This window comes from Notothenia rossii (assembly GCF_949606895.1).
Source record: "Notothenia rossii genome assembly, chromosome: 9".
NCBI classification, from domain to species: Eukaryota; Metazoa; Chordata; class Actinopteri; order Perciformes; family Nototheniidae; genus Notothenia; species Notothenia rossii.
In genome coordinates this window covers 65,296,149-65,323,249 of record NC_136907.1, presented here as the reverse complement: position 1 = coordinate 65,323,249, position 27,101 = coordinate 65,296,149, and the positions used below count along the sequence as shown (strand labels likewise).

Genomic DNA, 27,101 nt, shown 5'->3' with positions numbered 1-27,101 from the left:
AATCTATTTAACTATTTCCAAAAAGAAAACCCCATTTAATGCATTTTGCTAAAGATAAGAAGCGCAAGTAGTTATTTTTCCAGCACACCTTTAATTTGATCAAAATCACCTTCACTTTCCTCTTGACCTTCTTGTTGTTTGTTGGTGCACATAGCTCGTGTTGGCCTTGTGATGGCCTAAAGGCGCATGAAGGATTTTTAAGGCAAATATTAACTCATGAAACAAATGACTGCATGAAAACTCCAGGGACTGTTCCTTCAGAGCAAGGTCACTTACAGATTTCATTGAATGCATCATTAGGTTTGGTCACACAAAGTAAATATGCATTGTGTTTCTTCGTACATGTGCTGCATGGGTCACTGGCTTTACATTTAAAAGTATTCCCTCAGTACCTCAAGCATCTCTAAAGAGAGATTGATTTTGGCCATAGAATATTTCTCTCTGACTGACAATTAAATTGACGATTGATTATACATATTTCACTTAATGATTTTATAGTTTAAGATTCTCCAGTAAAAGCCAGAATGAGCATAGATGTTTTAGTTGCAAAGAGTATTTACATGACAAATTGCATCCAGTTTATTTAAGATTGGGATCTGGCATGATTGCATTTACATTGTTAAGTGCATGCTAACTCTGATTATTAAAGCTAACAACGATGGTTCTGACAGGAAGCACCATAACAAGTCACAAGTCAAATACTATGTTGTTTACTACTTTATTACAATGCCTCATCATTTGTAATGATGATATGTTGTGGTTATATGTGTTTGTACAGTAAATATATCTAACAATGATAAATGAAATGAATAAAAAATATTTTTCAACTGGAATGTAGAGAGGTAGAAATGTAAAGTAGCATAACATCATACAGTTAATAATTGTACTTGAATAGTTGCTGAGATTTCCGCTGATACTAACACAAGGTATGTTGCATCTTCAATAATATCCTCTTGTATCTTCTAAAAGTGCACTAGGATAATAATTTTTGAATGGGGTAAGTAATATAATATACGATAAGATAGTTAACAAGTCTATTAAACGACCGCATAATAATTTAATGCGGAGTTGTGCAGTGGTTTTCTAAATAATATTGTGCATGCTCCAGCGTGTTATCTAAGCTCTGATATGATGCTGAGGCTGACTGAGTTACTATCTCACTTTGTGCAACGGCGAAACTGTTTGCACAGCAAGCCGATCTCATGGCTCCTCCCCCTGTGCAGGCTGTTTAATTCCCGTGAGTTGATGCCCTGCTTGCTAGTAACTTAATAAAGCTGCTGGATTCAATCCCGGGGCACAATGTGTGGATCATGTTCATCTGACAGACCTGCTCTCTTCTCCAATCCTGCTCTCACACAGCCTGCTGCTTTTCTGTAAGTACTAGAGGATCACACAGCCGTTTCAACTTTCAGATGTGATCAAGGGAAAGATGTCTCGGCTGCTTGAATAACTCACCAGGACTTATGACAGAGTACACAGCACACACATACAGGACAGAGAGAGTGAGAACAAATTGCATTGGGTGAGTTTTAGCCTTTTGACCTGGGAAAACAAATAACTAAAGATATCAAACTTTTTTGCCTTGGAGGTATGCTGATATTTCATTGTTTTAAACAATTATCTGAATGTACATTAACCGAGCAGATGCACAAATGTATGCTAATGACGTTCTCCTTATCCTTGATAGTGAAAAATAATCCATCCTGGTTAAAGTTCAATTATTGACAGCAATTAAACAGTGTATGCTTTGACTGTAAGTGCGATCATTTGCCCCTGTACACAATGTTTAAAGAATGCTTTGTATGGCATTTTGTGATGGAAAGTCACTGGCTTATATATCCCAAGTGGAGTTATACATGTTGTGCCCAGAGGCATGCTGATAGGGTTCAGTACATTTCCAGCCAAATGCACACACCAGGAATACATAAGTAGGTTAATCATTTTGCTCATTATTCTTTTCGCCAGGAGGTTCCTGTCCTGGTGTAACTGTCAGAGCATAATGGTGGCATTTAAAGGGATCTGGACCAAGGACTTCTGGAGGGCTGTGTCTGGAGAATACCTGGCCACTCTCATCTTTGTCCTTCTCGGTCTGGGCTCCACCATTAATTGGGCTGCAGGGGAGGAGAAGCCTCCCCCGGCTGACCTAGTCCTTATCTCCCTGTGCTTTGGCCTGAGCATCGCCACTATGGTGCAATGTTTTGGTCATATAAGTGGCGGACACATTAACCCTGCGGTCACAGCAGCGATGGTTGTTACTAGAAAGCTGAGCCTGGCCAAGGCGTTATTCTATGTGCTGGCTCAGTGCCTCGGGGGTGTCACAGGAGCTGCGATCCTCTACCTAGTCACACCTGCTGCTGTCAGAGGGTCCTTCGGTGTGACCTCGGTAAGAACCTGACCATTTCTATTTGTGTGTATAACTTTACAGTTAAAGTTCATGAGGTAAATGTTCTGTTTCCAAGGTGAACCCCAACATCTCATTGGGACACGCTCTTCTTGTGGAGCTCCTAATCACATTCGAACTGGTCTTCACTGTGTTCGCCACCTGTGACCCTAAACGCTCTGACCTCGGAGGCTCTGCTAGCCTTTCCATTGGCTTTGCTGTAGCTATCGGTCACTTATTTGCAGTAAGTACCTTCCAGTCAGTCAGATAAGACATCTTGAACGAGGTAAGAAAGAAAGGTGAATATTTCTACTGTTGCAGTGATTGTTATAGAAGTTCATATTTGGCCTCTTACGATATTGTTATGTTCGAAAATTCTTATACCTCCAGCATCTAAATTACATAGAAACCCTGAAGTACTTACCCAAAATGTATATTCCTACAATTATATTAAAACCTACAATACACCAAACTTAGACATTTTATGCAACCACATCTACTATCAGCTGACACATCCTGTGCTCCAAATCCTGGAACAATGATTCAAAGATTCATCTGAAAAACAAATTCATCACACCACTTTAAAGAATACAAGACTAGTTACAAGTGCAAGCCTCTTTAGCATGCTGAAAGCTGGAAAAAGATGCTTCTTGAGAAAGAGCAGGCGCATCAAAGCATCTCTTCTTCTTTGTGTGATATTGTACGCTTCTCGCTGATTCACACCCACGTGCACATCTTTATTGGAGGCTGCCATCGCATAGCAACCAATCTCTGGGGGCTCCCTGAACCCTGCAGAGCAAATGAATGCACAGGGAAATAGATGTTATCTCTTGCACTGCTCTACGGATTTCTCCCCGGGTCTGTTTAGCAAATACATATATATATACATACATACAGAATACTGTCCTGTGTTGCATATATTTTGCAGTATTAGACATGTTCTGTAAATCAAAGTAGCACAGCATCATACCTAAAAAAATATCTGATAATGTTATGTTATGATGTTTGATCAATTGCACTTAAACCAATGCTGTTATGTGTCTTCTAGATCCCTTTTACAGGAGCCAGCATGAACCCTGCTCGATCTTTCGCGCCTGCACTGGTCACTCTTAACTTTGAGAACCACTGGGTAAGAGATACTTGCTTGAAAGGATTATATTTCGTCCAGTAGTCTGCATGGCGAAATGTACCCAGATAGTGTCTGCGTAAGTTCGGCTTGCCATTTATTTAATGTAGTACTCAAGTATAATATATCAGTTCACTGATCATTTTATGTGATGGTAACATGTCAAAATGCTCTTAAATGATTGAGAGTATAACATGATGATGACCTGCAGAGAGTAAGCTCTACAGTAGGCTAACAATTTTGAAACCTGGTAAGGTCGCATTTCCAGCACCATTGCCAGGACAGTAAAAACAGCTGTCACCTAAAAATATAATCAAAGAATGGTATTACACTTATATCACCGAATGCAAAGAGAAAATCTGGAAAAAATGGAACATATGGCCCTTTAATATTTGACTTCACCTAATGAAGAAAGTGCCAACGAATCTCACAAACTTACAGCATTTTCATCCTCCAGCTACATAATGAGATGTCACTGAAAGAGGTGTAAAATAGCATTAGCGCTGAATTTTTGTATCCTGGCAATTATTTCCACTGAGCTATTTGCAGACAACATGGTGTCAATGATGTGTGTGTGTGTGTGTGTGTGTGTGTGTGTGTGTGTGTGTGTGTGTGTGTGTGTGTGTGTGTGTGTGTGTGTGTGTGTGTGTGTGTGTGTGTGTGTGCGTGTGCGTGTGCGTGTGCGCGTGCGTGCGTGTGTGTGTGTGTGTGTGTGTGTGTGTGTGTGTGTGTGTGTGTGTATGTGTGTTTGTGTGTGTGTGTAAGGTGATGTGCTTTAACACTGGCAGTAACTGTCACTGTGGCTGGTATCATATTCAGAAGTGTCCTTTCTTGGAGACAAACGCAGGAAGCTGCAGATACTGATCTACCTGCTTCTTATGCAGGTTGACCCTGTTTTTCCAAATCTGTAGCGTACCGAAGGCAGTTTTAATAGCGATACCAGTGCCGCTTTTTATAGATTTTAATAAATCATCTCCCATGGGTAGAAATTTAACAGCTGGCTAATTGAGGTGTTTGTTATTGCAGGTGTACTGGGTGGGACCCATACTGGGTGCCATACTTGCTGCTGGCCTGTATGAGTACCTGTACTGCCCTGACCCTGAGACGAAGAAGAGGCTGAAGCAGGTCTTCCAGAAGGACCCATCAGGAATATACAGGGAGGTGGAGACAGAGGACATTGCCATCAAGCCGGAATCTATCCACACTATTGATCTGGAGAAATCTGAGAAAAAGGATCCTTTCCTGAACTCAACGGGAGAAGTGCTGTCTTCAGTATGACTATCACGTGCACTGGAAATGGAGACCAATCTGTAGAGCACAATGACAATCAAACTTTGGAGGATCCATCTTGAGCTTGTCCCCCTACAAAGCAGAAAATAATTTCTGTCAATGAGGCCTTACAGCAAGTCTAAATGATTCTCATTGTCATAAAACGAATATGATGTTATGGCTCAATCCCACAAACATCTAAAAACTGTTCAATACTCCTCCTGAAGCCCTCCTTTAATGATTTTTTGTAGCTGTGTTGGCATGTGGCGCACATTGAACGCTGCAGAAAGACGGTCCGCAATACATTGTGGAAGACAAATATGTGTGAGGTCAACCAATTATGTGGGGTCATCACGCTGAATTGGAGATGTGAAGAAGAAAATGCAGGCTTGTTATTTTTGAATTAGTGTCACATTTGGTCCATGTACTTTATATTTAATAACAGGAGAGCATTTTCTTCTAATCATTAAGCACATTACAGGTCCCAAGCAACGTAAGCAGTTCTGACAAACTTTATTACCAGGGGTTTTTATTACAGTGCTCTCTATTTTCAGTGCATTAGTCAGGGAAAAAAGTAGTGCATGGACATAGAAACACTTTTTGATGTTTATTATGATTATTGATAAATGATAATTTTATTTTTTCAATATCGTAAGAAATGTGATTGTTAGCTGTTGTTATTGTATAGACCTATCTTCCTTTAGTACATTTCACATTTCATATTTCACTTTATTTCAAACACAAGTTTTAACTTGTTATTGAGATGTTTGTCTGATGTCTTTATGATTTTGCATTTAGCTAGGTTCTTGTTTTAAGCTCACACACTTGAATTGCTAGAATACATAAAAGATCTTAAGTAGTATTAATAAAGTTCCTTTTGTTTATCTCCTCGTCATATCATTAATGATCACTTTTGGGGTTATGTAAACAGGATAGTTGTAGAAATACATCTTCCTTACAATCAAAAATAAATCTAGTGGCCATCCCCAAAAGGCTTTTCACCTGAGCTACTTGTTGCTGATCGTAGGAGCTGGGCACTGGGGAGCGGAAATGTTCAGATCAATGATGGATTGGCTCATTTACCTTAGATGATGTCTCCCTATGGCCAGATAAATGTCCAGGATGTGTGATCCTTGTGAGTTAAGTCTCTGAGAATAGCTTCATGTAATCTCATTCCATCAGCAGATAGCACAGGAAATGATACCACTTTGTGATCTGAAATAGAAGCAATCTGTTTTGTCTGAGGTTTATTTCCTTTTCTGAAAGAACATGTGCAATTCAATTTATTTTTCTGTAATGTAGAGGAAATGATCAGCTTCACTGACCCTACTGCATCAACTGGTGTTGTCTACATGCTGCAACTATATTGGGTTTTCAAGGCCACAACGCCAGTACATTTCAGATACTGAATCAAAATTGTTTTTCCTCCTACATTGATTCACTTCCCCTATTTCACCTTTCTCCCTATGTAAGTGCAGTCTTTTTGTGTGACAACAGCATCACCTACTGGCCACAGTGTGAACCACCTGCTCTGGAATAATGTTCCTATTTGTATTTCTCCAGGGGAGGGCACCCAAGAGCCTTGGATGTACAGGTCTCACTGCAACCATGGGAAGACATAAGTCAGTTGTATTCTTAAGTCTTAGCCACATTTCATTTGAAATTGTCAACGTTTTTTTATTCAGAACTACAAAGAAATGATACGTATATAACATTACATGTTAGACGCTTTTATCCAAAGCCACTAACATACTCAATACTGTGGACAATCCCCACAGGAGCAATTTGGGGTGAAGTGTCTTGCCCAGGGACACGCTGACTGCAGTGGGGTTTGAACCTGTGACCCCTTGATCCGAACACCAACGCTCAACCCACTGCACCACACGCCTCCCTAACATTACCCCAATACTTCAATGAAGCCCAAACTCATAGTGAAATAGTTTTTTAACTCAACCTTGGACATATTAGAAATGTTGACCCTTTTTTTACTTGAAATGGATCCTGACTGTTTTTCACAGATTTAACTCTTGAATAATAGTGGTGTGAGATTGTTTCTGTTAACACATTCTGTTCTTCACGGCCTACTGGGGTTCAAAATGGACATCACTATGTTTCTACGCAGCACTGTCCTTTACCTGCAGGCAGGCTACTTATATCGCTCAAGGCTTCAGTGGCTCAAGGCCAACAACTTCTCAGCTCCCTTTAATCATCTTTATAGCCCAAATAAATGAGTACATAAATCTGATGCTTAATGCATTAGCTATTTCCTCTTGGGACAGAGGATGGTGAATGGGCTCACTCTGTTTTGATTTATTAGCCTTTGCTCATCTGAAGATTAAAATAAGGGAAGGCAGGTGAGGAGAGCAGTCCCTGTTGGATTTGAAATTAGGTTTTGTTATGAATGTCATATTAGTGACTGAGAATACAAATATTTGTATGCGTCTGTGTTCATACGGAGATAGACATTGGTGAAATTCCATGTAATGCATTTTCATATTCTTGCATAAACGAGCAAAGTGCCAATCATATCCTAAAATGTTATGAGAAAAATGTCCTCTCTGTGACAAACGTCCAAAGGCTTGCTGCAGACATGTCAATTAGGACAAGGCAAATAAAATGTGACAGCAAATGATAGACCATCACTTTTTTAAGCTGTCCGTTTGTTAACATTGTGGCTTATCAGTGAGAGGTTGAGCAGAAAACTGATAATCCATGGACAGCCTTCAAAGTTGCTGCCTCCATAATTCATAAATCTACATTCACAGTCATTGCAAATACCAACAATGCCTATATGATGGGATTATTGTTATGACTTGGGCTTCATTTGCACATCTTACAGATGCCAGCAAAGTATATCTTGAAGTGCATCTCATGCTTATCTAACTAACAGCAGATTTCTTGTGACTTGAACATTCAGATTTTCAATTCCCAGCATACAACAGAAGGGGTAAAAGATAAAACACACACCTTAAAGATCATTAGCAATTAATATTTGGGGATTCATGAAGAAAAACAGCGTTAAACACTTGTTTAATAATTCATACTATAAACAAGAAAGTCTCCCACTTCCTTAATAATTTAGACGTAAGCTAATGTTGATTTATTCAGGAAGGTCTCTGCCACCAGCACCGCCTGCAGTGCCCAAATTTGAATTAAAGTAGGACAGTAGCAGGCGAGTCTGTAATAACATTTGTATAATTTTATTATTGCTCTGGGCTCAGTTCATTTCCTCCTCCAGTAGCTGCGTGAAATTGTTTGATTCTGGAAACTGCCTTGAGTCTGCGGCTCTGGGGTTGGAGGGTGGTACAGGAACAGGAAGGCATGCGACACTCTCTCTCTCTGTCTGATGCTGTCAGACACGTAGACACGTAAACATACACACACACACACACACACACACACACACACACACACACACACACACACGCACACACACACACACACACACACACACACACACACACACACACACAGAGAAAGAGAGATAAATAACTTTGTTATTCTTGGTTTTGTAATACTATTACATTGCTCAATTAATAACTCAAGCTGTCTCGAGAATATGATTGATATTCTCACTCACCTTGTCACTTATGATAAATATTTCACTGCATTTATGCAAGATAGCTAGAAAGTGGAATAACTCATTCATTACATTATCAAATTATATAAATATGAGAGTTTGTGTTTATGTCTTTTTCCACTAGGTATATTGCCATTTCTTGTTAACATTAGTGAAAGAAAGTCACTTCGAAACAGCTCGTAAAGAAGCTGATATGATAAAATTCCAGCTTTTTGTAACTTTACTACTCAGACAAATTTCATTTAGCTCAGGCCCACGAGGAAATATTAAACTTCATCATCATTTGTAAGTTTGCTAAACTATAAAGTCTTATTTCAAGTTTGTGGTGTTCCTCTATTGTACCGTGATTTTGTTCACCAATGATAGGACTATCATTTCCAAAATTGTAATTTGCCAAACTCTGATTACTCTAACACAAACAATCAAGTTTGGAAGGTATTAGCTCATGTAACACACACCTGAGACCCCGGTGGCTTTGACTCAGGAGGGGCGGGTGGATAAGCTCTGATTGGTTTCCTCGGGGCCTCCTTCCAACTTCCCACCCGCACACATTCCCTCACTCCTCCTCCCCCTTTCAATTCCTTTATGCAGAGAAGCCCAAACTGCAGTTTGATGAAACACATTTGTTTGACTTAACTCTTGCCTCGCCATCACAGCTAAATCTCGAAGGCCTGTCGGTGTAATGTGGCCCAACAGCAATTGGGTTAATGAGAGGATATATGTACAAGTGTGGGACTTGACCGGAGGAGCTGTTTTCCATTTGAGTTTGGTCTGCTCGTGTTATTAGGGAAACCTTTATTATTGTTGCCCTCTAGTGGGAACCATATAATAGGATTACATTTTATTAGAGCCTCCCAGCATTACCCAAGCAGCCCCCTCCTCTTGTCTCTCTTCACCTCATGGTAGTGTCACCGACTTCTCTGTCCACTGTGGGTGGGACCGGTGGATTCGGGGCTGAAAGGTAAGTCAAAGAAAGGGGATGTAAGTAATCCCAAACAAAGGGCATCCCCATCTTTTTCTAAGTTACAGAAAGAAGTGACTTTTCAGTACAACATCTTGATTTCTTTTGTAAAAAAAAAGAAACTATTTCATGAGCACAATGGACTCTGACGGGTGTGCCTTGCTTGCTCTGTAAGTGGTAATAACCCCATTGTAAGAGTGAGTCAGAGACATGTACATGCACAGCTCCACAGAGTTTGCATATAACAAGCATGAACAAAGACACAAGTGCACAGTATACCGTTTTCTAAAATTAACAAAGGAGCTCCTCTGTCATAAAATGATTACCATTATTAATGTGTAGCCTTTAAATGACAGGCTTGATTGTATGGGCTCCATTGGACTCATTCTCTAGAGCTCCATTTCATTGTGCCAAAGATAATGTTTGATGAATAGTTCTGGCCTAAAATTGTGCAACCCTGCAGGGCATATTGAGTCAGGCTCGGGAGCAGCTTCAGCACTATACATCCCACTCCCTTACATAACCACAGGCCATTAGAGGGGTGTGGCGAGTATAGACGCAGTTGTTAACATGGACTGAGGTGGAACCAACATCTCTCTTAGCCCATGCTGACTACTCTGTGAGAAAAAAGGAAGGCTGATGTCTATCCGTATATGCCATGGTTATTCACACTTTAACACTAGAAATGTAAGGTCATAGATCAAATAATTATCTATTCTTCTAGCTGTTAAAATGCATAACTAGATATCAGAACATCTAGACAATTTTATTGTTAAATTGATAATGATGAAACAGGTGCTTATTTTACTGTTGAAATTGTGTCATATTCAAACTTTGAAACTAAAGTTTATCTGCAGCCACCTTGGTAAATTGTACAAGTTCATTTTAAATGCTAAAATGCAGTGTAATTGTAGAACAAGTAAAGAAGAGTCAAAACTCAGTTGTGTCTGACTGTGTCTCGGTTGTGACACCAACATAATAAGAGTTCAATAGCAAAAACAGGTACACATCATTCTTATTTATTGGATGAACCAACACCAGTTTGATTGATAATGCCTGGATTAAACAGTCAAACAAACATGAAGTACATTACAGAGATTTCTATTTTTGCAAATAAATATATATTGATATATTTCATGTTTGCTAACATTAGCCACCATAAGCTACAGATCATACATCACCAAGTTAGGCTGTAGCTGGAAATAGTGCAGTGAGTTGGGAAAGTGTTTATGTTTTAGGAACTTTTTATTTATAAGAGCAATATTATGTTACATATTCTTGCTTCAAGTGTTTAAAATATGACAAAAAATATAGATCACCAAACTAACTAGCTTTTGTTGTGTCCGTTCCAAAATTCCCTTAAGCATAATAGGTTTTCCAGAGCTTCTCTCTCATGTGTATGCATTAATATCCCTATGATGTCATTCAGGCAAGGCAGTTTCTGTTTGGGGAAAACTCACATCTGTAACCAATCTGGATAATTTGTCCACCAAAATATGGCGCAGCCAGCCAGAGCTCGTCTGCTGTTGTAGTTAGGTCTTGATCTAAGGAAAAAGTGTCGCTTCCAGAGCAGCTTTAGAACAATTGCTTTGTTTTTTGGTATCAACCACCACATGTTCAAAGATCTCCACTGGTTAGCTTCAAAAACATCTGATGCATATTTTGAATACTAAAGTTAAAGTATCCCATTATGAATGGACTCCATTTGTGTGGAAAATGGATAACGCATGGGATTTTAAGGCCTGGGGCGTTCTCCGTTCACTACAGTTTGTCAGACTAATGGCATAAAAATGTGTGTGTGTGCGTGTGTGTGTGTGGGATGATAGTTGAGGCTTGGTGTATCATGCGCCAGCCAGTAACCTCAGGGGCACATAACTTCATTTGTAACACTTTAATCCTGTGTTGGTTTTCCTGTGGGACATGCAGGTCAAAAAGTGGAAAGTTTAATGGTCCTTGGATAGAATGAGCAAGGGATAGCTGGCCTTCGATCAAAAGCGATTCTGTTTATCATCCACAAAGATGCTGTGAGAGGGAAAATCTTTTGATCAAAAGAACTGGAAAATGTTTTTGTTTGTATACTTGCATCCATCAGTTACTGGTTCCTTGACGTGGTTTTGTTGTTCCAATGCTGCCTAAACTTGAGAACAAGCTTGGATTCAGTTTTCTGTCTGGCTGAACATTAAAGCACACAGAATGTTAGTAAATATTTATGTCAAATGAATGTACTTTCTTTTCTGTTTTTTCCTGCTTTTAAAGTTGGGTTCAAATTTCAAAATTGATTTGCTCAAAGAGCTGCAGTTGAAAAAGTCTCAACAGTAGGGGGCGCACGAGCAGGTATTTCATCCTTATTTCACTGTGTATGAAGAGGATAACTGTTGAAAATGTAAATAAATGTCGAGTCCAGATGTGCACGGAGTAACACTGTTGACTCAGACAGAATAATTATGCATGTTCCCATGGAGGAATTTTACAAAGGACTGACGTTAAAAATGTGCTTCCTTTGCTGACTGCATTCGCCAAGTAAATCTGAAAGCCTCAGAAGTGCCTCAATCTTCCTGAAATCATGCATGGTTGAACATTTGAAATGAGCTCGCACATCACCCTCAGGCACTGATTTCGACTTGATTGGGGCAAGGCAAGCTGCAAATGCTTATTTATACAACTACAACTACGTCATTTGGAGGTTGTCCAAAGGGAGGAAAGAGAATGAAAAGATTACAAAGGAGTGAGAATTTCATTTACCACATTCCATTAAATTAATAAGTTGATTCCAGGCTAATCAACAAGTTGCCTGATGCTGCGTGGATGGCATGTGTTAAAGGAGCACACCAGATTAGATGTTTGAGAGTAGGAAAAAAAAAATCAAAGGACTCCACCAACAATCTATATAATTATCATCATCTGCTGCTTTTCCTCCCTGGCAAAGAAACACTCCATCCATTTGTAGCAATCGCCCGGGGGAATGTTACATCAAAACTAATCATAACGATTAAAATCAGCTTCTCTGCGAGAGGGAGGCAATAGGCAAGTTAGAGGCAGGAGGAGTGAGGGTGTTGTAAATGCAGAAAAAAAAGATTTCTTTATTTTATTTTATAAAAACATAAACTCAACAAACACTGAGGTAGCCTACTGCTGCTGTGATCTGTTCCCTTGCTTGGAGTTCTATCCTGCAGATTGGTTTAGACTGGGGCAGAGACATGAGCTAATTGTATCCTGATCTTTGCCTTGAGGGGTTTCGGAGCCCTGGAGCAAGTATTCTCTGTATTTTGTTCTGTCTACCTTAGCCAAGCTATTGCATTTCTCACGGGTGTAGGAAGAGAAGCAGCTCGTGGGCCAAATCGGACGGAAAAGGTGCACAAAAAGATACTTTATGCCTCTCTATGTATCAGGTAAGCGGAGATTTATTTGGTTTGCTATTATTTCCGAGGCTGGGTGGACTGGGACATTGAGGCACAGCAGCTTTTACGCATGTGCCAAGCGATTCGAGCGGTACACTTCTTTAAAAAATATTTAACCACTTCCTGGCAATTGTTTCTTAGTTACTGTGCAAATGTATGCGCGTGACTGCGATATACGAGGCTTCGATACATCTGGTGTAAACGAACAGCGGATTAGACTGCGATCTTGTCGAGCAAACACTCTACTTGTCCACCGTGTGAATTCGCTTCTGGCGCGTTTCAGGTCCTAACACATCGCCGTCTCCGTGTCGCTGTTGCTTTACAACTTGCTCATAACTTACTCAAATGTATGTTTGTCGTTTTCATTAAGTATTTTTGAAGTCAGTTTTGTCGTGAAACATTTCTATTTCCTGGCTGCCGCAGATCTTCTAATGAAAGACGCCATTGTGGAGTAATTTTGCCGCAGGCGTTTTTCTTATTCTGTAAACAGGATGTACCTTTTACACACGTCAATGCAGTGTATGTGAATCATGCTTTAATTCAAACCGTGGTCGTGCTAAGAAAATCATATTTATGGATACGCAGATAAAAATAGGAGCGAATTATGTCCTGTCCTGTCCTCTCCTGGCTCTCTGACCGCGCCGTGCGTAATCAACTCCAAGGTCCGACTGAAAATATAGTTTAATAAGTAATAATCTGGACCCGTTTTTCCCATTTGTGCATGTTTTGTGAAAATAACGATCTACTAAGGTTCACAAAGCTTTTACTGGAATATTAATATGTTACAACCCTAACATACAAACACATTATATCTGGTTACTTAAATGTATCTCACTATACTGTAGGGAGGAGGAGACATTAAATGCCATGTATTAAATGTGACATTTTAAAGAAACCTCTAAGTTTAAGTCACCTGCAATGAAAGTAAATTCTCCCAGTTTAAGAGAGTGATGAATAAACAGAATGAGATTGAGATGTTTGGTTGCCAGGACTGATCACTTGATGGCGCTGTAGTAACAACACGATTCTTATGTACAGCATCTGTACATCTGTGTCCCGGTACAATGACACTTAACAAACACACAGAATCTGGTGGAAGATAAATATTTAAAAAGCAAGTCAGTCAGTCTGCACTTTAGTCCGACATGGGTGCTTTTCCTGCTTAATTGGAAACTCTTGGGAAAAAATGCTGAGATTATATTTCACATTATAGCACTGCCACTCCTGTGCCTTGGGACACTTTGGTCTGTGCCAGTGAACATGCACCACTGTCTCCAACAGCCTGCAGCAAAACAAAGCTGATCACACTTCCTCATCTGTGTTGTTATGCTCATGCATTGCTACAATAACTCCACAAAGAATGATGTTGAAGTAGAAAAGATGCCCAGCTTGTTATGGGTAATAATGCGTTTATGTTGCTGCTGTGAAATTGGATGTACAATGTAAAAAGTTGTGTCCGTCCCTATTGCCCTTTAGTCATTGTTAATGGAGTGGCTTGGGTTTTACAACATTGTTGATTCTGTAGATCTTCAAACACAGACTGAACAACCATGACCCAGAGGCATTGTAAATGATAATTTACCTTGTTTGGCACCTTTGCTTTTCAGGCTTAAAAAGTGGTCTATCCAGAAAATCAAATGTATCGTATACCTCAGGAGCAGGTCAGCAAAGTCGGTTTCCGATGGTAACTTTTTTTCCCGCTATAGGCAAACTCTACATCCTTTCCCTAAACAGCAAAGTAGTTTTCACACTGAAAACCTTTCGGCATTTTTCGCCACAAATATGCAGAGCTACTTTTCCTAATAAGAAAAAAAATAAAGTCAGCTTTAAGTTATGATGTGTGAGGTTGACATGACGCAAACTAAAGGACTATGTGTATATATCGTATAAAATATCTTTAGTGAAGATAATGTTTTACATTTTATGTAAAAGTCGTCCTTATAATGCCTTACGACCATTTATAAAGTCCAAAGTGATACACACCTGACCAGACAGCCTGCCTACAATATTTACAAAGCATTTTGTCACAACACCCTCTACACATAATTTTTTTTTTTTTTGCCTCAACACTCGGTAGTGGCTGAACTGAACCTAAAGTCTGTATTTGTCTGTGTGTGGACATTTGAAACAAATGGCCATGGGCACCAAAGCAGAGACAACCCATCCAGATTATGTAAATACCAGCCTGCCTGCCTGGAACTGAATGTTAATACTCTGATCTGAAATGCTAATTGTGTCTTGTGCGATATGTCGAAACAGTGAAGAGCTGCATTGTGGGATGGAAAATTGAAAGCTGGTTTGTTACTGATGTTGATCAGGCCCTTTGATTATTTGCAATAGCAGGCAGGCAATTGCTTCCTAAGATTTAGGAACATTTGTGGATAACACCGTGCATTGGCTTACTAAAATGCAACAGTACTATAGTGTCTGTTCCCTGAGATGTAAAGAAGATGTTAAAATCATGATTTTGCATAAAAGGCTTGAAAGACTCAACGCCAGCGATGGAAAAACAACAGGAGTAACTGGAGCAGCCCAACTACTTCAGGCTTTGATGCCCTGTGCCTGTTTTAGATTTATTTGTGCATATTGTGGTGCAACAAAATGACACAAGCTGGATAAACGAGCAAATTCCCTGCATTTTACTTGTTTTACAAAACTTTGGGAACGCGTCTACAAAAACCCCCATATGAGAGATTTTTGTAGCACTCTGCTTATTCAAAATGGCAACAGGTAGGAGAAAGTGCTGTTGTGGAAAATCGACATTGCACATCTCGGTTGATATATAAACATCACTGATCAGCTGTCCATCAGCCTTACTGATGGATTGGTGACCTTTGAACTGTCCTTGAGATTGAAGTTTAAAAGACAGAAATGCGATGTGGACATCAGTCCAAAAAAAGGTTGACAACACATGTACCTTTAGTTACAACGCAGTATGATTTTGTGATATAAGAGTATTACCACAACCCGGGGCCCCCCCTCCACCTACCACCTACCCATGCACCCGTTTTCTTTCACTCTCTCTTCTCTCTCCCCTGCAATTTTCCATAATGCCTTACAGATTTTACACTCAATCCACCTTTGCGATGACAAGGCTTTGAGGAAATCCAATTCCACCAAGCTGTTTTCAGAACTTACTCTCCACAGGCACACACTCACTCTCACACTCACTCACATACACACAACCATCTCCACAAATTAGTCAGGGAACAAATTACCTGCATTCTGAGTGTGATCCCACGCACTTTGCCGGCTGCCTTACACAGGTCCCCTTTTGAAGAGCAGCCATGTGATTTCTCTCTCTTTTGCCCTGCAGGCCCCTTTGCCTTCTGCGAGGGATTCTGGAGTTGAATTTTAAAACTATGTATGGCTGCTGCCTGCGCTTATCAGCGTGTGCACAAGCGGCATGCAAATCAGACCAGGATCACACACCGCATTGGAGGCCTACACTCAAAGGCAAGCTTAATTGCTAATTGGGTATCTAGGTGTGAAACTCACACTGCCAATGAGAAGCAGGAATATGGATGTTTTAAGGCCAGTGGTTGAACTAATTAATTTTAATCTGAATGTTATTAAAATGTTTGGATTCCCTGCATTTTCTATGAAGAAAACAGCCCAGGAGAGTGCTGTGGCAGTACTTTTAACAACAATTGGACATATTGGAGACTGGTTTTATAATCCATGATGTCATTTGTGTGGTGGTTTTGCAATGCTGATGTGGTCAGCGGAGGCGTTGTTTACACACCACAGACATCCTGCAGTTACATTGATGTTAATCAGGCATTTAGCCAATAAGAAAGGGAGGGACATAGTTCTGTTTTTAAGCAATGTGAGCTGGTACTTTAGCAGTGATGTTCTTCTTATGTGCAAAAAAGGCACTACATTTATTCTTTTTAATTCTGCAATTTAAAGAGTGTGTATGCACTTTAATAAAAAATGCAAAAAAATGCACAAAAAACTAAACGCTATAACAAGCTGCTTTTGTATGATTAGAAAACTCATGATCAGTCAGGTGCTTCTTAGTGATGTGTGTGTGTGGGTGGAGGGTGTTGTGGGGACATTTATGTTCAGGTAGTTGAGTGGGCTGGTCACCACTTTGGACTTTGTGAGTGTGTTGTGTTGAAGGAGGGATGACCTGCTGAACAATGGGCAGCAACATCAGGAGGAGTGTGATGCGCGCAGAAACTCTGCTCCAAAAGGGCAAAGGCCAGCAGTGACAGGTCCAGATGTGCGCGTGGACCCACATCGCAAAACCAGACTATACTTTCTTGTTGAGTAGGATTTGTTTTATCCTGAAAATGCGACGCACATACCTGCTACTGAAACAGCGGCAGCCCAATAGAGCCCCGGGCGCTACAATGCTAATGTTGTCGGGGGCTTTGACTTCTCCCAGCCATTGCACAGAAGCTGCTCTGTGTGACAGCAACGGCGCCGCTCTTCCCCCGGTGATCGCTACCCCGCTTTTTACGCCTCTCCACATTTGGCAGGTGCGTTTGAAAAAGCCGACCGCGTCCTATCTCTTAACCTCAACGCCTGCGCTGTAATGGACGAAACGGACATCATGGATTTAACGCACCAGAAAGCGAGAAAGCGCCCGCGTCCAATCAGTTCTGTGGACGAGTCCATGCACGCTCCCCTCAAACGGCTCCCGATCCGAGCGTCGGAGTGCAGGGAGCCCTCTCTGATGTACAGAGGAGAGCCGGTCCACGGAGCATCTCTCAAACAAAATGACCACTCGTTGACTTCCTCTCCAAACACAGTGATGCCGCCGCAGGTAAACGCGTAAAAGTCTGAAATTGCAAGAGAGAAAAAAAGAGGACATTATTGGGGTAGAAAGTGTCTGGGGTCGTAGTGTCACTTCTGCTTGAGGAGCGACACGTTGGTTGTATTGAATGCAGTATGTGAATACATTGTCTTCCTGCTGTCCTTAAATGTGGAGTGCGCACTATTGTCACGCACCCCCAGTCCCGTTTCCTGTTTTCATTTACATTAAACCCTTTTAAAATAATTTTCTTTAAATGTTTTTGAAATATGTTATATTTAATCACCCTAAGTGATAGAGATGTCACAGACTAGTATTTTCTTCCATCTCCACCCAAGGTCTTAAACTTTTGAGGGGTAAAGTAATTTTCTCCTCAGAGCCCTGACAGAAATTGTCTCCTAATGGTGTTTGTAGGTTAACAGGCGACAATTTCACCAAATCCTATTACCCTGTTCAAATCAAGAGTCATTATTGCTAATTTCCAAGACTATGAGATTGATGCTCCAAATTAATTTGGTTTTTGAGATTATGGCCCACAGGAGTGGATGCTTGCGGGCTGTGGCAGCATTCAGGTCAAGGTCAGGCTGCTCTAACTTGCAGAGAATAATATCTTCACTCGTGACTGTGAAGTGTGTTTTGTTACAGGAATTGTTGAGTCTAATTATTTTTTCCAATTTAAACCATACTTATCAAGTCCCCTGTGGTTGTGTTTTTTATAGTACATCTTGATATGCAGGAGAAAAACTGAATTGCATACATCTATCTGTCTTAACGTTTTCTCTTTTGTTACATGTTTTGCAGGATAATCGCTGCAGTATGTCCAGGCCCATGATCACACGATCACCGGTGTCTCCCTTGAGCAACCAGGGCATCCCAGCACCTGCACAGCTCACCAAATCCAATGCGCCTGTGCACATTGATGTGGGCGGACACATGTACACCAGCAGTCTGGCCACCTTAACCAAATTCCCAGAATCCCGGTGAGTCTGCTATACCATGCACCTGTATTTAAAGTGTGATGGAGATAATGTTAGTGTTTTTATTTTTGTGTCTAGTATTTTGCTTGAAACAGGAGAGCATATTGTGGAAGGCGCAGCATCTTACACATTTTCTTTTTAAAGCCGGATGTATCAGCGTTAGAATGTCATCCTGTGACATTAAACAGCCAAATGTCACATCACATCAAATCACAGAAATATCTCATGGGTGCACTTGGTGCAAAAACGGAGTATAAAGGAAATGTTTACTGCATATCCAACACATTTGCAGCATCAGTTGCTTTTTAAATCAGGCAGTATCACAAAATGTTTCCCCCGTCTTAAGTTAAGAAAACAGTTATTTAGGGGGTATACAATTTAGGAGTTCAGAATGCAGTGCACAGACAAAAGCAACTTGGTTATTCTGACAGATGTCACAGCAGCAGTAAAGGGCCAAAGGGCATGGGGCCATCTGGAGGCTGCGAGGCCTCACTGTCGCTCCCAGCCAGGGCCCGGGGGTGACTGGCACCCTGCCTCAGGCAACCAATCACCAGCTGGCCCTGACCTTTTCAGACCACCTCTGTTTTTAATCTTTCTTTCTTTCTCTCTTCCTTTCTTCCTTTCTTCCTTTCTTTCTCCTTATTCTTTCCTTCTTTTCTCATGGTGGATGGTTGTATAAAGCTTGCTAATCTGTTCATGTGTTCATGTCTGTGCAAAAGTGGGAAAAACATTTCAGAGCTTGGGAAATTGAATGAGTCAGAGCCCTTTGCAGATGTTCTTGCTTAACTGTATGATTCTTGCCTCTCTATCTTCCGTTTACCCTCTCTTCTCTCCCACAATGCAAGGTGCAAAAAACACAAGCTAAAGAGAAATATACTGAAAATGCTGATTCTATAGACTTCTGCTTGCAAACATCTTGAATGTAAGATTGTTAATGTTGACATTTTGTCCCCCTCCCTCCCTCCCTCCCTCCCTCCCTCCCTCCCTCCTTTTCTGCCCCCCCTTCCTTCTCTGTGGGTAGAATCGGTCGTCTCTTTGATGGCACAGAGCCTATAGTCCTGGACAGCCTGAAGCAGCACTACTTCATTGACAGGGATGGACACATGTTCCGCTACATCCTCAACTTCCTCAGGACGTCCAAGCTCCTCATCCCAGAAGACTTCAAAGTGAGTTGGATGGCCATCTAAAAAAACTGTAAAGTCCCATCAGCCAGTCAGCAGTCCTACAACTTAGCACACACAATGAATGCTAAGGCCGTGGAATGCCTTTGGTTGTTGGTCCTCTTTGAATTGCAGAAAATGTTTTCCATGCCGGGGACAAAATATCAGGGCAAACAAAGCTCAATCATAATGCCTTTACTCATCACGGGATGAGATTTGGTCCCCTCCAGCTCTCATTGTCCAAAGATGTTTTGATATATACGAGGAAAACAATAAGCTTGCATCAAGACAAATAAATAAATGCTCTGGCGCCCACGACCACATTGCATGTGCTAGATTTCATCAGCGCTCTGTGATCTCAAGCCAAGTGTCCATCCAGGGTGAGTCTCACTGTATGTGACACATTAGCATTCCTTCTTTCTTTTTTTTTTACTCTTATGTGTCATTTAGTCCGTAATTACTTAACTTGCCCTGGGAGAAAACAAATAACCACATTATCTGATGGACTGTCCACAGTGTGACTCAATCAGTAGAAAGTATGTCAGTTAAAATAAGCAAAGACAAAAGACAGACTTGAGTTCAAGCTCAGGCTATGTTCACGTTGAGTAGATTTAGAGAGGAGCATGAGAAAACTTGAATGTGGTGAGATTTAGGCCTTGCAGTCCTGCGGGTAAAGGATCTGCTCCTCTACCCCATGCAACCCTGTGTTACATGTCGCACTACATCTCCTCTACACTGGATCTTTTGTAATTTTAGCTGAATGGTGTCTTTGCAAGGCTTTATTGCTCGTTCATGTAGAACAGTGGTTTTCAAACTTCCTTGTTGTCTCTTATTTGGTTCAAATCCACATTAGAAAGAAAAACACTACCGTAAACGGACTATCTTATTCTGTTTCTAGGTTATTTGGCTCTCCAGTATAGCAAAATTGCATTTTGGCTACCGGCCTTAGCCCACTCAGTGTAGTCTACTGGAGAAGACTGTCCTTCTATTAGTAAGCTTTATTTATTTTTTCAATGAATGAAAGAACAGAGAAGAGATTATATGCTTTTGGGATATTAGGTATCTGTAAATAAAAAGCTTTTAATCTAATAACACTTTTCTACAAATTACAAAAACAAGCCAAGTCACTTACTGGTCTCACCTTGTTCTTTTTTTAAAATTGTTTATACAGTATGCAAGATTTCTGACTGCCTTTTAACCTGACAACTTTACAGTTTCTGAGAATAATAAACTCATATTAAATTACATTTTTGTAACCCTTTTCAAGTATTACAAGAAAGGAAACAGTGAAGAGCTGACAGGACATTTTCAATAGTAAACTATATTGTGAGTGGTTTAAACCTATTTGCCCCAAGTCTACCTTAAAGAAAACTAATGGTATGACAAAACTTGATGTTGTTGGTTAACCTAGCAAAGTAAGAGTTGACAAAATTGCAATATAAAACAGCACGTGTTAGATAATAAACATAATATACTAATTTGTGAGCACCCTGTGCCCGTCTCCTGCAGGACTTCACTCTGCTGTATGAGGAGGCCCGGTACTTCCAGCTGCAGCCCATGCTTGCTGAGTTGGACAACTGGCGCCATGATCAGGATCTGAGCCGGGTGTCACGCCCCTGCGAGTGTTTGGTGGTGCGAGTTGCACCTGACCTGGGCGAGAGGATCACGCTCAGCGGTGACAAAGCCCTGATTGAAGACGTGTTTCCGGAAATTGGTGACGTCATGTGCAACTCCGTGAATGCTGGCTGGAACCATGACTCCACGCACGTCATCCGATTCCCACTTAATGGATACTGCCACCTCAACTCTGTGCAGGTAATGGGAAACATAGCGCTATACTGTGGGTGTATTCCCATTCAAATGTTCGTTAGGTTTGTTTTTCAATTTTTTCCGATTGAGTTAAAGGCCCAAGGGATTGACTGAGATGATGATCATTAAAGTTTTTTCATCTGCTGTTATAATGTAGACTTTAAGGAATGTTCCTGATGTCTGATTGCAACATCTTATCTTTATTTAATCTAATCGAGTCACAAGAACAGCCTTGCGAAAAACTAGTTCTTTGATGAGTTCATCAAAGCATCAATTTAGCAAGCCATCATTACACAAGTCTACCACCATCTTTACTTTTTTAAGATCTGACCGGAATAATCATTTGGAGATTGGCTCTCGAGATGGTGGAACGCATGCTTTAATATCATACATACCATTGTAGCACTTATGGTCCTCGTCTCATCCAGCTTTCATCAAAGTTTCCCTTTAAAGCAGCAAATTGGTAAATGGTGGATTTCAACCCATTTAGTAAAGAAATGGCTGACACCTTGAATTGGGTGGAGAGTTACATGAATGTGCAAACTTAGGGAAAACTGGCTCACAGTAAGAGGAAGTGGGCAATTCAGTTTGCAGTGACACTCTTAAGTAGACTTGAGATGATTCCCCCGAGCGTTTTAGAGGGTTGTTGGATTTATGCTCATTTTTTAATTAAAGCCAAGCAACTTCACATATTTGTGTTTGTTACATCCAAGAAACAAATCAGCAGAACACATTTTTTCTAAGATCTCTTACCAAATAGTAGTTACGCAGATCCAGAAGACTCTGGTCCCACACTGCCGGCAGATGCAAGTAATTGAATACCAACAATTCTTTGAGGCTGTGCAGGCCATATGAGGTTATTTTCTATGGAAGCAAACCTCCAGCAAATGACTTTATCATAACAATTCAAAGATATGTTCTTCTATATACTGTTCATAGGATTTAATATGATTCCATACTTGTAAGACTTAAACAAAGTTCTACATTACTTAAATTATGTTGAATTCATCTTTTACTTTCAGCATGTATTTGGCAATATTGTAGTTCCCCGGTTATATATTGATATTCCACTCATTCATTGATGTTAACATCTCCAAAAGCGCATCAATAAACAATGGAGGAGAGGCATAATTGAAAAGATTTCACAATAACTTGGACTGTGTCTCCATCTGAGAAAGTCAAATCTCCATCTCCCTCCCAAAAAACACACAAACAAACCCGTCTCTGAAGTGTGTGAGTCGTGGAGAGCAAGCAAGAGAGTGAGCATGCTCCCTGGCAGGTTGTCCCCAGGCAGGGCCCATAATCCTGTTTGGTTATTAAAGCACGCCGGCGGTGGATGCTGTATCTGCGGCTAATGGAGGCAGGGCGGGGGTTTTGAGAGAAGGAAGGGGGGCAGAGAGAGCTGCCAGCAGTAGGGGGACCTTTGTAGTTTTGGCGGAGGCTTGAGCCTGGGGGCTAGGGGAGACATGGGGAGAGGGGGTTTTGCTGAGCGGCCCACACTGAGCCAAGTGGCAGAGAGAAAGCCTCACTGCTCCCTGGGGCCTCTTCGATGGAATGTGATCCTACTGGCCCCCCGGACACGTCTGTAGATGTCTGCAAGGCTGCGAGATCAGGAACAGCTACACACACACACGCAGACAAACACACGTGTACACCAGAAAACAATGAAAAGGAGGCATGAGGCAAACGAGAGGCTCTTAGTTTTGTGAACGTCTCATCCAAATTCCCGTCGCCGGCCGTATGATGCAACTTACTCCTAAAGCTGTTTCTGAGCAGTGTGTAAAAGTTTGGGATCGTTTTGTAGGTTCCTGTTTTGCAGTAGTAAACTAAAGTTAAATGTCTTAGCACCACATTTTATGGAAAGTGACCGACCTCAATGAAGGATTTTCCAGGTTGGCAGTGATTATCAAAGATAGGAGTAAGCACTTCCTGTCACAAGAGTGTTGAAAAAGTATTCTTATGAAGCATTTTCCTTCGTGATTGATGTATTGCTTCTGACACATTCTTCTTTCTACCTTTTTCAGGTTCTAGAGCGTCTCCAACAACGTGGTTTCGATATCGCCGGCTCCTGTGGCGGCGGCGTTGATTCATCCCAATTCAGTGAGTACGTCCTGAGGAGGGAACTGAGGAGGACGAGTCAGCGAGGATCCAATTCAAACAGGATAAAGCAGGAGCAGCTGGACTAGAAACTTCCCGAGCAGCAGGAGGTGCTAGACTTTTCTGTGGCAGCCAAACGCTTGAAGCTGCAGAGCTCTGAGGACTCACTTTTTCTTCGTTTCCTTGTTGATGTTTTTGTTTTCTTAAACTTGAGAACCATCTAAAATAAAAATGAAATGCAACAGGAGATTTTTTGCCATAAGAAGAGACAAGACATTTGATAAGTTTGAGATTGCAAGGACATTTTTGAATGTCTAGCCCCCCATAAACCAATTTAAAAAGGGATTTATTTACGGTAGATCCCAAAACAAAGTTTGTTTTAAAACTTGGAGCCTACATTAGGTTGAATATGATTTCTATTATACCCATATAAATTTTAAAAAGGCTTTTATTTCTTATGTAGTATGTGACATTACGTGTCACCAGTGACTTGGTTTTGATGTCTCACTGGCAAATTGGCTGAGTCTGTTTTTATCCCTTGCTGTAAAAAGGTCACTAATATGTGACAGTACAGAATGTCTCAGTTGTCATAAACAGTTAGTTTCAACAAAGCATAATTTTTCACAAATCACATGATGTTGAATATTGTGATACCAATGAAGTGTTTTTTTTTTTTACTTGAAAGTTATTTCTTTGATTATGCCATGACATAGTTGACATTAGTGCCATCAAAGTTAAACCTCTAAGATACGTTTCTATACGCAGAAAAGAAAATAATTTAGTAAATTATAATATCACAGCATTGGCCTCATTGGGGAGTATGAATACTAGCCCCCATGTGCTACTTTGGGGATCATTTAATTGGATCATAATATTCCTCTGAGTCATGACCTGTAAACTCTTCATTGTATGTGTTTGTGTTTTTTACATTTAATCTTTTTAAAAACAAATGTGTTGCCTGGACAAGACTGAACAGATTAAAGCGTATTGTACTACCCACTCCAAGATCACTTTTACTCGTAGCACATATTGATATGAAGTTGGATATAAAGTATTTCTAAGATGACTGACCCACCTACGCTCCCTAGATTTGAGTAAAGAGGAATGTAGCACAAAATGTGAAATAAATCTCAACTACAGTTGTCATGGTGTTTGTTCGCTGTTTTACATCGCTGTAGGGAATGCTTTAACAAGTCTGCATGGTTAGATAATTATTCCTTAAATTTGAATTTATCCTACATCTTAAAATCCTTTTTAGCATCCTAAGTGTGTTCAGTGGCAAAAAACTGCTTTTACATAATGTAGTATGTTAGCTCCCTACAAAAAGGTAGGGCTAACTTTACCAAAGCACTTCACCTTGGAGGATTTATGCTGGTGCAGCAGTGACTACATGGGGCATTCTTTACTTAGTTATATTGAATAGAGCCGACTTTTCCACGCAAGTCCTGTCAGTTGTGCTTCCACATATCCCTGCAGGGCCAAAATCCAAAGTGAAATCCCACACGGAGCCCTGTCGTCTTGTCTTCATCCCTTTTGGCAGAATCTCCACTTTCTTTGGCTATCTACGGTTTATGCTATATGTCTCCCTTTCAGGCCTCTCTGCCCCAGATTCCCTTTTGACTGACTGTTATTCTCATAGGCTAGAGGTGCAACTGTGAGTGGTACACGGCAATGCTTTGCTCTCAATCATAAAATCAAAGTATTCATGGAGCAAGCATCCAACACATCAACACTCAGCTAAAAATATTTGAAGACTCAAAAAAGTTCAACTCAGGACTCAGTTGTTGAAGGCGGTATATCACTGATGGGTATTTAAAAACAAGTAGAAACAATCATTCCACAAATTCTTTGACTATTGATTATTTTAAATGAGCAACATATGAAAGGCTAGTTAATCATTTGCAAAGACTTTATAGGAATTGTATGAGAAAATATAATTTCTCTTGCCAAGAGTTAAATAGGGAGATGATATAATTTACACTTGAAAGTGATAACAATCCTTTAATCACATCAACTCTCAGCATGAAAGCAAATACGCGGTATTACCAAAATTCCTATAATACATATCAATGACATTTATGTAAGAATGAAGATATAGTGTATCAGGGTAGAAAGTTCCCCAATGGTTGTCCATAAAAAATAAGCATTGCTTTCCTAAAATAAAATACTGTTAAGGGTGGTGTAAGAGAGAGAATGAACATGTGTTTAGTTGAAAATGCAGCTACTTTTTGTGCACCCTTGGTGATTTTTAAGTGTGTTACCTGTGGGGCAGCCTGATATAATGAGACTCTGTCCAGCCCTATCTCTTCTCACTTCCTGGATTCACAGTAACTTGAAAAGGAATTAGAGATATCCTCCTCTGCGGTCACAGCCTGTTGGAGAAAAGATGAATGGCATTAAGAGGCTGACTTCCAGTCCTTTAGAGGACAGGGGGTTTTGAGGAGAATAAAGTAATTTGAGATCCTCCTCTTTTCTCTGGTGTGTCTGTGATCATGTCTCTCTCACTCGCTTTCTCGCTAGTGATTATTTCCAGTCATCAAAAGGCAGAGTAGGGCCTGGAGAAAGTGGCCGTGGCCATCTTTCCCTCGCTCCTCAGGCTCTGCTTACTCACCACTAGTGAAGGTCAGCGGATGGACTCATTCACCTCGTCTTCAAATCATCAGCCCTCACAATGCTCGCTTCTTTACAGCGCCGTGCAAGCAGTGGCTCCTGTTCCTAATGAATGTCCTAACTAAATACACTTATAAGATGATACACTTTATCCTCTGGATTTAGTCCTATTCTCTCTGCAGTCCCCTCTCTTGTTCTGTGTTGATCTGTAGGTAATATTCTGTACTGTAGGTGCCTCCTACCTTTATTGAAAAAGCCCCTTGGCCATTTTATGCCAGCAAGATAATTATAAATGTAACCCGTGGCAAAAAAGCAAAACACAACTCCCACATCTCTCCCTTGCCATTTCTCTCTCTCTTTCTCACCCGCTCTCTGTCTCTCTCCCTCTCACCCTCTCTCTCTTCCATTCCTCCCCCTCCCAAAGCCTCGGGAGCTGATTTCAAATGTTCAAAGATATCTCATAGTGAGGCTGTGAGATTGAAGGCTCATAAATACCTTTATTATAATATAATGGCCACATATTTCTAGCCATTATTCCTAGTGGAGAAATTAGTTAATCTGTATGATGAATGCCTGCACAGTCATTGGGGATTTAAATGTTCTTAGATGGACAATTGCTGGTAGGATAATATCTCAAATGGACACTTGTTAGTAGAATAATATGTCACAGTGGCTTTGCTTGATTTATAGAATAATGTCTTAATATAAAAAGTGTAACCTGTATTGATGGGTTCTAGGGCTTGAACTTACTTAAGGAGACGGCTGTAGAAAAATCCCTTTTGCTTTTGTTTCTGCAGTACCACATTAACACATAATCCTTAACGTCCCCCAAGTTTTTTATTTTGTAGGAGCCCAAGGCAACTTGTAATAATCCACTTTTAATGTTTAACAGATTGTAACCCAGTAAGCTTTGATGGTGGTTTTGTCAGCGTGGCCTTACAAGATATTCTGGGAGCAGCACACACATAGTGA

The 27,101-nt window shown here is 40.6% G+C and overlaps 2 protein-coding genes across 3 annotated transcripts; both read left to right on the top strand.

Annotated features, from left to right (window-relative positions):
- The first annotated feature begins 1,228 nt into the window (after positions 1-1,228).
- On the top strand, positions 1,229-5,659 carry LOC307020481 (aquaporin-4-like). Of its 2 annotated transcripts, none has more exons than XM_079651860.1 (5): positions 1,229-1,373; positions 1,966-2,383; positions 2,460-2,624; positions 3,429-3,509; positions 4,533-5,659. In XM_079651860.1, exons 1-5 carry the CDS (start codon positions 1,300-1,302, stop codon positions 4,782-4,784), a joined length of 990 nt encoding a protein of 329 aa, XP_079507986.1. In that variant the 5' UTR covers positions 1,229-1,299; the 3' UTR covers positions 4,785-5,659. The 2 variants fall into 2 exon arrangements, with proteins under 2 accessions (XP_079507986.1, XP_079507987.1); XM_079651861.1 differs by lacking the exon at positions 1,229-1,373 and adding an exon at positions 1,380-1,522.
- Positions 5,660-16,758: 11,099 nt separating this feature from the next.
- Positions 16,759-24,661, top strand: LOC307018232 (BTB/POZ domain-containing protein KCTD1-like). The gene is given in 6 exon segments (XM_079648370.1): positions 16,759-17,159; positions 17,162-17,488; positions 18,278-18,456; positions 19,475-19,619; positions 21,123-21,428; positions 23,447-24,661. Coding segments are annotated over 6 exon segments (1,338 nt in total). The 5' UTR covers positions 16,759-16,940; the 3' UTR covers positions 23,609-24,661.
- The last annotated feature ends 2,440 nt before the right edge of the window (positions 24,662-27,101 follow it).

What these genes read in the sequence shown, in the direction of transcription:
- LOC307020481 (XM_079651860.1), top strand. Translation starts at nt 1,300, where the DNA reads ATGTGTGGATCATGTTCATCTGACAGACCTGCTCTCTTCTCCAATCCT. An exon ending in GGTCCTTCGGTGTGACCTCG is followed by an intron (nt 2,384 to 2,459) that starts GTAAGAACCTGA and finishes TCTGTTTCCAAG; the next exon opens with GTGAACCCCAACATCTCATT. An exon ending in CTATCGGTCACTTATTTGCA is followed by an intron (nt 2,625 to 3,428) that starts GTAAGTACCTTC and finishes TGTGTCTTCTAG; the next exon opens with ATCCCTTTTACAGGAGCCAG.